The sequence below is a fragment of the Bacillus rossius genome, chromosome 1, assembly GCF_032445375.1.
Source record: "Bacillus rossius redtenbacheri isolate Brsri chromosome 1, Brsri_v3, whole genome shotgun sequence".
Classification (NCBI taxonomy): domain Eukaryota; kingdom Metazoa; phylum Arthropoda; class Insecta; order Phasmatodea; family Bacillidae; genus Bacillus; species Bacillus rossius.
The window spans coordinates 366,638,562-366,653,358 of record NC_086330.1 but is presented as its reverse complement, the minus strand read 5'-3'; the positions used below and the strand labels follow the sequence as shown (position 1 = coordinate 366,653,358).

The window sequence follows — 14,797 nt, the reverse complement described above, 5'->3', positions numbered from 1 at the left end:
TATTAAAAAAAAATCACGTGTGTATTTATAAAATTATAAAAATAAGAATCGAACCCGGGATCGTAGCATTTTTGGAATCGGAATCGACCCATCTCTATTTATTACCTAGCTAATTCGGCAGATACATGCACCCAATTATTTCCGAAAGGTTCGTCGGAACGCAGCTAACACGTGATACCTCTCCGGGCCGGAGGCGGCTCACCTCGGTGCCGAATATCTCTGTGTGCAGGTGCACGAGGCCGTTGGCGGCGGACAGGCACAGCTTCACGGCCTGGTGGTGCGTGAGGGCGGTGCGGTTCAGGTGGTCGTAGAGCGAGCCCAGCGGGTGGTGGTGCGTGACCAGCCACAGCTGCGTGCACGAGTTGCGCGACGTCATGTCCGAGCCCACGTAGCCCAGGATGTTCTCGTGGCGCAGCAGCACCGTGCTGTTGGGCAGACACGCGCCTCTCCGCTCTCCGTTCCCGTACACTCCACTCCAATCACACCCAGATCCTGAACAACGCTACGACGTGGACGGGTAAAACCGAGACAACCGCTACAAAGACCATGCATGCGGACATGTTTCATTGTTTTCTTCCAATTATAAGAACCAAATTACCATACAGATGTATGGTCCTCAAGTATGCTTAGGTGGTTCAAATTATTTTTCCAGTACCGATACTGGATTAAGATATCGGGCGATGTTCAGTTCTCAGCCGATCACGAGGTATTGGCACAGGTATCGCTGGTATCAGAAAAAAATTACAAGAACAGATTTAAGCAAGTCATGTTTTGAATCCCAATTTCTCAGTATTCTTAATAATTTTTAATTTGACCTAAAAAAAAAAAAAAAAGATTCAATCCACCTAAAAAAAAAATTGTGTGTGGTCACTATGATGCTGTCCCCTAATTATAATCCCAACATATTAATTAAAAAATCCTGTTTTAATATTTGTACATTTAGTTTGGCAGAAATTGTAAATGTTGAATGTAGCATCAGTTACTTGCGTCGGTATCGGCGCATCTGGAATTGTTATCTGAAAAGGAGGTATTGGAACAGCCCGAATAGCCATCATGATACAACTGAAAAGCTAAAAGAATGTCGGGATCAACTCCCAGACCCGCCGGCGGCGGACGCACGCACCTGTATATCTCCGTCTCCCGGCTCCAGGAGGCCTCGTCGCGGCTGAAGAAGATCTTGACGGCCACGTTCTCCCCGTGCCACACGCCGCGCCACACCTCGCCGTACCGCCCCTTGCCGATGCACTCCGCCAGCATGATCTGCTTGGCGAGCGTGCGCTGGATCAGCAGCGGCAGTCCCGAGCCGGAGCCCGAGGTCAGCGAGTGGTCCATGTACTCCTGAGCACACGAGGCACAAGCCCTGGCAGACCAGCAGCGCATGCACGTCTCTCAGCAGTAATCTCTGTCCTCAAGTACGCTTAGGTCGTTCAAATTATTTTTCCAGTACCGACACTGGTATAAGATATCAGGCGATATTCAGTTCTCAGCCGATCACGAGGTATCGGCAAAAGGTATCGCTGGTATCAGAAAAAAAAATTCCTGCACAGATATTTTTTTTTTCCAAATCCTTGCTTTGTTTGTTTGTTAATTGTCATAGACCACAAATCTTTTTTACTGCCAGATCATGATAATTAAAATTTTTTCTTTAAGGCAACTAATAATCAATATTAAGTAGTGTCTGTCTACTGGTCAACTGAGTAAATAAGGGCTAACTCCGCTACCAAAACTGAGGAAAGGCGGCAAGTCTTTCTTTTCAGTGCCTTGTATGAACGCTAACACGCACTGTTAGAGCCAGCAATAAACTTGAAAAGGAGGAGGGGGATGTAGGTAGTTTTGTTATGGAATGTGGCAGTTTAAGGGGATTGGTGCACCAGCATCGTATTATAAAAAACAATATATTTGTGAATGATTCAGCTGCTAGAGAAGATTTGAACCATTCTGGTGTAAAATTTATTTTTTTATTTTTTTATTTTAATTAAGTTATTGCTGATTTTCGGGAATTTTTTAAATTCAAGCTTTATTAAAAAACTATAAAGAATTCAGTGGTAAAACTTTCGCAGATAAATTTTCAGACACGGGAGATATGACTGTGACCATTATTTTATCTATAATCATTATTAATTTAACGTATTTACAATTTAAATTTTAATAAATGAGCTGCTACGAAATTGCGTGATATTCATTTGCGAATTTAATAACATTCGCGTTTTCATTTGTAATTCAAACGCCTACATATCTGTCGGCTGAATGATTGACTTTATTTTAGTCTTTAGCTTATTGCAGTCGGACCTAAAGTAAAAACGTAGCTGTAGATGTTTGAGCCGCGTGCAAGCTCGGATACGAGAAATTATGGAGCGCGCTGGACAGTAGTGACACCTTGCGACAGTTTCCCGAACATGTTGCAGCCCGTTCCCACCCTGCCACAGCTGTCTGCTGTTTACGAAGGGGAGACGGGATTTCGCGTGAAACTGATATGAAGGTCAACGTATTCATTTTCAGTAGATAAGAGAACGTGTTTGGTCTAGCTCGGCGTATAATTGAATGGTTATTCTCTGTTATTATTGAGCACAGTGATTTAGCTAGATGTTTTTTTGTTGTAAGTGTGAGATTTATTCAGGAATAAAATGCCGAAGAAGCAGAGTACACAAAAGAACAAAACTATCGAAAGCCATTAGAGCGCTTAGAAAAAAGAATAAAGAAAGGTAAGATATTATTTTATTATAGCTTTTTTTGCCATACATTTATTTTTCAGAGTTGCGTATGTACAATGCGATGGACGCGATGCGACAACAAAAAGATGTGTAAAATTGTAAACATGTTTTTTTTTCAGCAATGCGTGAACCATTCATAAACTATACTCAACATGTATACGTATAATTACGTTTGAATTTTTTTATGAGAGGCATCAATGTTAACAAGTTTTTTAAGCCACAATAGACTTTTTTCAGAAAAATAAGTGTAGCAGAAAACACTCAACATAGTCTCACACAAAATCAGTTTACATGAATGCAGTTTTAAGAAGTAAGCTACGTAAATAATAGTTAAACATTATTTAATATCTGCTGGTAACGTTTCCAAAGTATCAGCTTCGCCTTCATTCACGAACAATATTCGTGAGCTTATTTATTTATTTTGCTGGCGTTTCGTTGGTGACTGTTAGGACTGCAAAATTAGTAAACATTTTTCACCCTATCCTGAGTTAAATCTAAGTGTGCGCGGTTAGATGAGGACCTAGATGTGTCTCATGCTTACGCCTTTACACTCTACTCATGCGGGGTATTAACCATGCGCGTAAGGGCGCGTTGCCAATGACCTGTAGGATAGTCTCAACAATCCTCTACGGACTCGAAAAATGTCACCTGCTCATTGGCTACTTGACTTGTGACAACTGTTTGTTGTAATGCCTGTGATTCATCGTTGATTTTGTTGAGGAGTTTTCAGTGATTCAGAGCCTCCCATTTAACTGTGGCCGAATTGAAGAAGCAGTACAAATGTTACATGCTTGAATTCATAGCGAATGGAAACCACAAATATTTACTGATGTAGTGGTTGGTAAAAAAAAAATATTATTCGTATCGCGTCCATCGCTTCGCGCCATGTTGGCTACTATATTATATGGATTTACAAAATATAACGATTCATTTACGACACTTAAGATAAGGTGTGTAGGATTTTAAGAATTCACTTGAATTAATATTTAAGAACATATTTCAGGATAACTTGTGAAGACGCTCGTACAGACGGCACCGGTTGTGATGACTCATTGTTACCAGAGCAGGTATACACGAAGTGGCATGTGAAACCTCAACACAACTCGAAAATCACTAAGTGTTACATTGAAATGTGTCCGCTACAAATGTTCAGGAATTTTTTTTTTGAAATCGAGTAGAAATATTCCTGCAATTAGCATTAGGTATATTTTAATAGACATTGAAAGCGAATCATTAAGTAGCTTCAAAATCCAAATACCAGAATACAGATAGTCTGTAACAAAACAGACCTCACCGACTAGATATGGTCCAGATTGTTAATACTAACACATTTGAAAAAACTGACCAGTTACTGAATATGTTTAAAATTTTTAAACCTGTTTAGATGATTGGTGATGTAATAATGTCTCTTGGAAACTACATAAGATTTTAACTGCTTTTATTTCTCCATAAATTCGTAAATCACCATGGCAACCATTTTACGATCACGATTTAGTTCTTAAATTTTAAATTAGTTTATTTGTTGAGAGCCTGGTACAATGTGTCTGACCACTAAAGCGATCCGAGCCGCATAGTGTATACTACTGCGAGGTTGCTGAAGTAGGCTCGGGTCGGGACGAATTTCGCTGTGAAGAAACAAAGGTTTTTAATACATGTAAAATTATCCCAAAGCCGAAAATTTGTACAGTAGTAGAATGAACATTTCTTAGTAACACGTCAAAAGTTTAAGTACAGCCGCAAACCTTGTGCGTCACACCAGGGGCGCAACAACAAGGGGGGGGCAAGGGTATTTTGCCCCCCCCCCCTCTGAAACATTGAAGTGGGGGCAAACGGGGGCAAATAAAGTGCTGTGTAATCAATTTTTAGATAATAAAACTGCTTAAATAGCACCATTTTCCACCTTGAAATACAAATTTTCTAGGGGGAGGACCCCCGGACCCCCACGCTTCAATAGGGAGGATCGATGATTCTTTATAAAAAGGTATATTCCTCCCCCCCTTTGGAAATTTAGTTGTTCCGCCCCTGCGTCACACCAAAAACGAGCAGTTAAGTACAAAATGACAATTTTTTGAAACGATCCACAATAATGGATATTGCTAATGCAGTTTATGGAGTAGACCGTCAGTATGGAACCAAAAATAATCTAGAAACATTGCCCTATCTGAGGATAGTGATAAAAAGCACAAAGTTTAAACATGTTTCTATAAAATAGACCTTTTAAATCTTTAAAGGTAACGAATTAACTTTCATTCAATTTTAAGGAAATATAAATACATCTTACATAAACTTAAAGAGCCCAACGTGGAAATCGCTTGAAGTAAACGTTGTTGCATATTTATTCATCTTTAAATTGGTATATTTTTTAAGTGTCTCATACAATTAGTCTGACCACTAAAGCGATCCGAGCCGCGTAGTGTATACTACTGCGAGGTTGTCGAAGTAGGCTCGGGTCGGGACGAATTTCGCTGTTAAGAAACAAACATTTTTAATACATGGAAAATTATCCCAAAGCAAAAATTTTGTACAGTAGTAGAATGAACATTTCTTAGTAACACGTCAAACGTTTACCGATGAAACCTTGTGATCACACCAATAATGAGCAGTTGAGTCCTTAATGATAATTTCTACAATGATCCACAAAAATGTTTCGTAAACTTAATAACTTTAATACTTTTTTAAGTCGGTTCTCATTATGACACCAATGTAATATAAAAGAATGCCCTACATGGTAATTGTGATAAACACCTCAAAGTTTAAACGTCATATTATTAAATTGGTAATTTTAATCATAAAAGGTAAGAAAAAAATATAAATTTTTATAGAAATTTGACTAAATGTTACATAAATTAAATATGTTGAGCGTAGCGTCAAAATCACTTCATAAATATTGTCTGTGTGTGTGTTTTTTTTAAAGGTTTAAATGTGTATATTTTGAGTGTCTGGTACAATAGTCTGACCACTGATGTATTTCAAGCTGCGTAGTGTGTGTGCAGCAGTGTTAAAGTCGCTCGAGCTGGGACGTTTTTTGCTCCAGAAAACTAAGGTTTTTAATGTATGGTAATTCCAGACTGAATTTTACTCTGAAAGAATAAAAGTTTCCTAACTACAAGTGATTTTTGCTGCAAACGTAGATAAAAATCTTCCAGGATGCGATTTGCTTAGGTAAAAGTGTTAGTATGATAAACTCTTTAATTTCTAAATTATTAATAAATAACAACAATAGAACTTCCCAGAAAGTTGTGATAAACTGACGATATTGCGCGAGTAGCAGACCCGTACGTGACTACAGAGAAAGGCTATTTTCCTTGACCGTTAGGATTTCTGGGACAAACAACCTCTCACAGCTAGGGTCATAAAATACGGTCAAACTCTTGCAAAAACATCCACCACCGCTCTTTGCCACTAGCAATTCAACGAAGTAAGCTAGGCGCAGCACTACAATGAATTAACAGAAAAAAAAATACTAAATATGTAATTCTATCTATACATTTTACAACACTACTTATGTTTTATTTATTTTCTGGAAAAAAATAATATATGAATTATGTTATAAAAGTGACAAAACTCAATAAGTACATTTACGGTGTATGGTTTTCTTCAATTGTTACGTAGTAAACTAATTTTATACAATGATATATATATATATATATATATATATATATATATATATATATATATATATATATATATATATATATCATTGTATAAAATTAGTTTACTACGTAACAATATATATATATATATATATATATATATATATATATATATATTATAATATAGGCTACATTAAAATTTTGCATAGTTCTGATCGAAAATAATATAGTGTATTAGAAATAAAAAATAATTATATTTTTTGGTATTAAAATCATTTTGAATAATAAAATTTTTGTAACAAAATACGAACACACATATATATATAAAACCAGAGGTCCTCTAGAATTTTGATTTACAAGTTCCAAGCAGAAATTGTTTATTGTTAATTTTATTGTATCAAAAATCATTCATATAAGAAAAAAGATAATGTATATCTCAATAGATGTAACATGAATACACCCTATCATATGCATTAAATATATTTTAAGTAATCCCTAAATAAGACTAAGTTTATTGAGTGTCGCAGTACGCAGCGTGTTTCAAAGCCCGCCGGCCGTGAAAGATCAGTACGGCCGCAGTACACTGCAACGCTCGGGCAGCTTTAATGAGGCAAATAATTATGATAGACTCTTTATAAATATACTATCTTAAAGCTAAAAGTATAATTAAAAAACATTAGACATTTTTTCGCATTGGGCTCTTCAAATCGGTGTAAATCGTATTTTTATCTGGGTGGCAAAGATAAAAAAATATATGTCGTGAATTAATCGCTTTATATCATATCTTAAATATTAAAAATTTATTTATTTTCTAACATTAATGGGTGTATTACAGTTTCTAGATTATTTTGGTAAGTTTACGGACAGTCAAAATTAAAAACTGTATAAATGGGTAGCATTTTAATGAACTGATGCAAGTTGCTGTCACCTAGGACTTAAATGCAAATTTTCGGTGATAACGTACAAAGTCTACAGCGGTAAACTTTCTGTATGTTATTAAGCATAGTCAACTCTACCACAGTACAAAAATTCAGCTTTGGACAAATTTTTCACAGGTTTGTGCATTTTTAAGTCTTGGTTTCCTGGAGTAACACGAAAGTCTACGCGGGGAAGGGCGGCTACCTGATCCGAGAATGAAGGATAGGGCGAGATGGGAAGCGAAGATAATAGCTGGTTATCGCGGTTCGCTTTCCGTCCGTGTTGGAGAGAGAGAGAGAGAGAAAGGCGATATTGTGGAAGACCTTCGAAAGATTCCCGCTAGATGGCAGGCCTCAGAGCTGCGACCTTCGACAACCTCCACCCACAGAAGCTCTCTCGCCACTAACTCGCCAAATCTAACCCGCTAGCTTATATACGTGCTGGCTGGCCTTACAGTAGTAATAAACAAGCATTTATGAAACACTTAAGCTCATTTCCAACAAATTCTGGCGAATGACTGTTTTTTGTCCTGCACCAATCCCCTTAAAGCGTGGGAAATCTCAAGTCGAAAACAATGTTGCGGCACGGTTGCGTCATAAAAACATGTCAAGACAGACACGTGTTCACAAACATTTCAAACGATAATGCTCCTCGAACCATGGCCACAAGCACTCACAAAATGCACAAACAAACTATACTTTATTTTTCAGAACTTTCCATCCTCAAGAGCAGTCCCTGCAACATCACCAGAAGCATTTTGTGGTATACGTATTACTAATACAAAACTGACAAGAGTATTTTAGGTCCGCTCAGAAACCTGAAGTTTTCAAAAATCCAAGGGTTACTAATCCCCTAGGCGAGAGTTTACTGCATTTATAATTGGTGGCCAGTAATTATAAATATTAGTTGCAGTATCAGGTACTGGTGGTGATGACTTGATGTAAGCTTCTGGACATACACCATTGCTTAGCACATGTATGCCTGTAGAAGAAAACTACAAAAAAACACAAATGACAAAAGAACACAAATTAAGAAAAAGCTTGCTGTTGTCAGGACAACAGCAATTGTTTTGCTTAATTTGTGTTTTTTGTCATTTGTGTTTTTTGTCATTTGTTTTTTTTTGTAGTTTTCTTCTACAAACATACATGTGCTAAGTAATGACGTATGTCCAAAAGCTTACAGCAACAAGCAAAGCTGACAACAGCAATTTTTTGCTTAAATTGTGTTTTTTGTCATTTGTGTTTTTTGTAGTTTTCATCTACAGACATACATGTGCTAAGCAATGGCGTATGTCCAAAATCTTACATCAAGTCATGCACTCCCATTGCACAAATCTTTCAAAGATAATACTGGTGGTGATATGGAGGCATTGGTGATGATATCCAAGCATCGGTATATGGGAAAGGAAGTATCAGGACGGCCTGATACAAAGATGTAGTCACCAACTGTGGCGACACATCGCGCCAAGTGGCGCGGACTGCCGCTCACCCGCAGCGTGCTGTCCCCGGCGGCCGTGACGCGCAGCAGGTCGTCTGGCGCGTAGTACGTCTCCGGGTCGTCGAAGTCGCGCGCCGCCATGAGGCGCTTGCGGTGCGACTGCCGCATGAGCAGCAACATCACCGCGCCGATCACGCCCAGCACCACCACCGGCCCCAGGATGGCCGCCGCCAGCCGCGCTACGTACTGCGCGGTGCCCGAGTACTGGTCCAGCTCGTCTGCCGGGCAAACAAGCCGCGCCAACGCCTCAGCTGGCTGCTTTCCCATTCTACTGTCGTTTCAACCTACTGCGATACTGAGAGCGAGTGAACATGAATCACATGTTCCGAAAGTTACAACTGGACGGTCTCCGAGTAAAAGGTAACAAGTCAAGAATTCACTTTTTGCAGGAGAAACAAAAAACTCTTGGATAAAAATTGAATTTAAATGCTTAAATTTTTCTTGCATTATTCTTTTATTTACCAACATATTTACCAACATAGTTGCCAATTATTAAAAATGCATTACATTTTCTAAGTATACTTAAGAGTTTATTGCTGGAATAAACTAAAAATCACCAAAATGTGACTTGTTACCTTTAACCCGGAGACCGTCCAATTGATTCAGGGGGCCCACCTTAGACAAGGATGTATTTATTTCTGTGGGGCGGGATGGTAAGTGCAATGCTCGCTGGTGCTTTTAGTACTATCTCCTCTAAGCACCAGGCTGTGCACTAGTGTGCAGTCTTCTCGTACAAGCATAGGACAACTGTGATATCAGAGTGGTCACCATAACATTAAATGACAGATAAACAAAGATAAAGGTGTTACCTGATGCCCCTCAAAAGTTTATTATGTTAATATGCAGTAATGTGTAGCTTATTTAAATCCATGTTTTTGAGATTAGAATGATTAGATTTTTCAACAAAGTTAGGATGAATATTTATGAAATGAAGCAGCTTATTCTCTTAAAATTTTAAAATGAAAGAATTTTTGAACAGTCTTTTGTTTTAGCATTATTTTTTCAAATAAAACGCCAATCAAAACTTACATAGAGTTCCAGATGATTTTCCACACTTCTTAACAGTCGTGTTTATAACACAAGCGCAAGAACAATAACAACAAAAAAAAAACATCAATTACATCCTTTGGTTAAACTTTTAACCGAAGTACAAAACTTATGCAAGACCTATGTGGTCTGGCTGGCGAATACCGTCGCCACGGTGCTAACATCTGCGTGGTCAAATTTTCTAACTGCCTTCTCGAAAGTTCAAGTTAGGTTGGAAAAATGTGGCTTGGCCCTGACCACGATGTGAAGTTATCTGCCTTGCTGTTCACTTCATTTTTTTTTTAATTTTGAGTTGCCGATGACGCGGTCTGTTGATAGGATGATCTAACGACAGCTAGTTGGATGACGTAGCGGTCTTCCCTTACAAAGTTGGAAATAAAGGGAAAACAGCTCCGTGGGCCAAACGACCAATCAAAAAATACTCCACCACATAGGGAAAAATATGCGCAAAATTTGTTCCCTGAAAGTCTGTAACATTAAATCACCCCACACCATTGTCCGTCCTGATTGGCTGCTGAAAATAGCACCTAGCGAACCTTCTGGACCACTGCTGCATAATCACGGGCCTACGTGCTGGGTTTTCTCAACGACATACTACATAACTTAAGGCATGAAAATAACTTACTGGCGACAGTGTTGCACCCGGCTTTCTTTTTTATGCTTCTAAAATGTTGAATTAAACCAGACAATGTTAAAACGTAATTAAAACACAATACAAGGATATTAAAAAAAAAAATTCAAAAGGGCATCATTACATAACTCAAAATATCATCAAAAGATTTCCAGGGACCCAAACTTAAATTTCCCAAAACGGAAAAAAAATTTAGTTTTTTTTTTTTTGTTTAGAGAGCTATACATTCTATGATTTAAGTCTTTTTAGTAATAATAAGCATATTAATTTTAAGGTGTCGAATTATGAATATAAAAATCACTTCAATTTAATAATACATGTGTGTTAGAATTATATATCCGTAATTTCAAAGGATACTTACTCTATTGTTACACTTCCATTTTCTATTTTATAAACATCTCTATGGAGTAGGCTAATATCTGTGCTTCACGATACGCTTGTCTCCAAGGTATACATCTCTTTGGCATTACAGAGTCAGTGAGTCAGCAATGAGCGTAACTATACATAGGAATATTTCCCACTCACTTGCCCCAGGCATGAACAAATCAGGGCATCAACACACTCCTCCAGCCCCATGCTGGAAGACTGACCACTGGGATTTAGAGCTAGCTTGGCGACTGCATCATGATTCTCGGGACCAGAACACTTGATTTTATTTGTTCGGGGTGTAATTTCCCATTGAAGGGACTGATAAGGCAGCCATTCGGCCAGAAAACGGTGTTGTTGTGAATTTAATCAAAAACTTATTCCGAAACCGTGACATGAAAAGAAGCATAAGTATAGTATTCAGATCGAAGTTTAACAACTTTAACTAATGAAAGCTACAGTTCATTAGCAATGTAATAAATTATTTCTTTTTCTTGGACAGCAGGGTCAAAACAAGTTACATAATTTTTTTCTTTCTCTTATATGCATGTTTTGAGATAGATTTTGCGATGAAGTATTACTTATTATAACTTGCATAGGTGTTTTCCTTTTTGTCGTTCAAGACAGACTCAGATTCCTCACTTGTATTTCATTTGAACTCACGACTGTTTTGTACAACGACAAAACAGTGAATATCTACATCTGTTGGTTTTGAGAGTTGCTCCTGTAGGTGCTGACGTCTCAGGAATTCCGCTGAGTTGAAAGTAGGTGAGCCGCCCGATTGCCCGGCTAGGCGACTGATACCACATTTCTTGCAGACTGTTCACTTTTCTTGTTGCCTGTACCTTTTCTTGCTATGTACTTGACTGCAGGATTTATTTGGATCATTTTTAATTTATAATCCTTTTTTATTTAGGATCAATTAAATTTTTTTTTAAATCTGAAATTTCACTCCTGGAATCATCCATCAGTGCCTTCAGAACTTGATTTTCACTGTTAAGATCATTTACTTTGGTGCACAAAACTTTCACCAGGTCTATTAGTTCACTTAGTTGTTTGTTGGAATTGGTTAATATTGTTGTACAGATTGCGATAGCGGATTCTTTTCCCTTTAAATACATTTTCAAAGGCAAGGTCTTGCTTTTGTTCATTCCTGGGTCCAAACCCAGGTTCCAATATTACAACATCATGATCTAGGGGCATTGAAAACCCAGAAAATTCATGACAGTCATTGATGGATGAGTTAATGATAACCCTTAATCGAGAGTTGACTGATTTAAACCACAATGGGTTAAACCATTGTCTAAACCAAAGGTTTTTATAAAAAACCACATGGTTCTTTATAAAATAAAGTACTTTAAATAGAATATCTTCATTTTTTGACGTTACAACATCTAATAAATCGATGAATGCCGGCTGCACGCACAAAAAAGTGTCCCGTAATGCACATTGTCCCACTACGATGTGTCCCGTTACGCTCATTGTACGCTTGCGCTGCATCTCTCTTCCACTCGATTGGAACAACCATCAATTTAACTTTTCAATCATGTTTTCATCATTTGAATTATTAATATTATTATAATTTAACGATCGTCCACTGATTTTCAGCACAATCGGTACGGTTATTTAAAAGTAATGTTGAATTTTCAAATACGTTTTTTGTACGAACAATGGTGATTTATAGTTACACATAATAATTCAAATTACACCCGGGATCTTTTGCACAATGTTTTAAAAAATATTGTAAGTACAATACTACATTATAAATAAGTTTGGTATATTTGGGATGCGTATTTGTTATAAAATCATATTATAAAAACGAAATAATCTTATTCCCCTACGGTGCTGTCATCTACGGTGACGGACACGAACCGAACAAATCGCGCTATCTACCCGCTTCCGCGACAACCAGGCACTCGTTAATACATATTTTCCTTTGTTTATCACGAGGGGCGTTATTATTAATGAATTATAAATAAAATTTCGTGCCCAGGGCCACAATTGCTTATCATTTTGAGCACTGGAAGACATAAAAACGTAAAATATTTTTGACAAATTTTAATCTCGGCCCCAACGCACCACGAGCATCTGGGTTGGAGATTAAAGCCGAAATTCTTTCTTAAACTTACTAATACTTATTTTATTAACTGCAAGGGCATTTTTATTAAATTCTACGTTTAATTTCACGACGAACAAACTTTATCGTTAAATGTGTAATTGTGAAAAAGCGTAAAACATTCTCGACGATCTTGAAGTTAAATAGCAAACATGTATAAAAGTTATAGTTAAAATAATCTCTTCGTTAAAGTAATAAACATATTTGAATTAATGAGTGCAAAAAAAAGTAAATTTATCAATTAAATTGTAGATTTCATTTCACTCCTTTTTTTGTATCCATACAAAATAGTGATAATTCAATAAAAATGATTCAATTTTATTCATAAAAGTATGCAATCATTTCATCAATGTTTTTTTATGACGTTGTCACGTTAAACTAGTCCCTAAACCGACTTTACAGACAACCAATTTTTTTCAATAAAAGGTCTTAATCCACTCTAATAACTACAATAGTTTGGTCATTATTGTTAGTGATTTACAGGAACAAAAAATTATACAGTAATCAAGATATTATCATTTAAATTAACTGAATAAGTTGTAAATCATACCTACCTAATTACTCCTCTAAAATTAAAAATATTAAATAGTTAATTCCTATTCTGGGGCAAATCACCAACTGTACTCTATATCCCCATTCTATGGAGATTCCTCCTTCTGTGGGGAAATACCCTTTCTGTCCCAGTCAGATATGCAGATTTGCTGGACTTCAGTTATTTGATGTTTATAACTTATCTGGTTCAACATGAGTGGCAGAAAGCAGGATGTTGTTTGGCTTTCATTTGAACATTCTGAGAACCAAAATAACACAATAAAAAAATGTTCATCAACATAGCTAACACAAACCCGGTTTAAACAAAAAGAAATAAGTTTGGTGGTTAAAAAAAAAATGTTTCTATCCCAATCTTGTCTTAATCACAAACTGACGATTATTAGGATTAAACAACATTACCATAACTTCCCAAAAATGAGTGCTCACAAGATATGTCCGTCTACAGACGACTGGGTGCAACCGATAAAAATTGTTGTTCTCTGGATTTTTTTTGATTTTTTCAACAACTTTCTATGCTATCCAAGCAGTAAGTATTTATTTTCATACACAATGTCATTGAACTACTATGCACAAATGCTTCCTCCTAGATCGTAAGTGCAGATTAAGTGCTCATATAAGAGCACAACACGTTGGCAATCATGAATCATGGCCCCTGAGCAGCCGTGACCTGGACAATAGTGACAAGAGTGTAAGGCGGGATGCATCGTGTGGCCTACTCACTCCTGAACACCGTCGCAGGTAGCTCGGGAAACGTGCCGTTGTTACAGAAGTCACCCTTGCAGCAGATGATGGCATACTGGCCGCCCGCGAAGCGCTTGGTGTGCGGAGACCGCGATGCTGGCGGGCAGTAGAACGGCATCTGGTCCTCCATCTTAGTGCACCCCCTGGACAGGCGCTCCGTCCCGTCTGCATCCCGCACGTGGGCCTTCCAGCACTGGTGGCAAAACACTAGAGCTGCAGCAACGAAGAACACACGTGCACAAGCCTCAACCAGCAGAGCTCTCATCTGCGTAGTAGCTCGCCACTTTGCAAAACTCAAACTGAAATCGAGTGATTCTCATTTTTCAACATGTTCATGGAATGTTTGCAGTTAAAATATGGTCCTTCATGCAACTATAGACTTGTGTATCATGTTACAGTAATTTTTAAAGATAACATGCAAAATTTATTAATTTACCCATGATTATGCTTATTCAATGTTAGATTTCTAGTTCAGATGGTTTGCTTCACTTTATTTCTTAAGGCACAGCTACATTACTATATATTTTTTCTACTAATGTGTTTGGATATATACAAGGTAGTACATGACCATGACAAACGGGACAGCAAAATTATTTTATCGCTACAAGAGGCATGACCATGACAA

General features: G+C 37.5%; 1 protein-coding gene across 1 annotated transcript in view; it reads right to left on the bottom strand.

Annotated features, from left to right (window-relative positions):
- Positions 1-14,797, bottom strand: part of LOC134528398 (activin receptor type-1) — a 42,403-nt gene that overhangs the window by 26,450 nt on the left and 1,156 nt on the right. Inside the window, exons 3-6 of the mRNA XM_063361997.1 lie at positions 14,152-14,365; positions 8,711-8,937; positions 1,124-1,338; positions 203-425 (exon numbers count right to left, since the gene is read on the bottom strand). Coding sequence (XP_063218067.1) covers positions 203-425; positions 1,124-1,338; positions 8,711-8,937; positions 14,152-14,365 — 879 coding nt within the window. The remainder of the gene's footprint in view (positions 1-202; positions 426-1,123; positions 1,339-8,710; positions 8,938-14,151; positions 14,366-14,797) is intronic.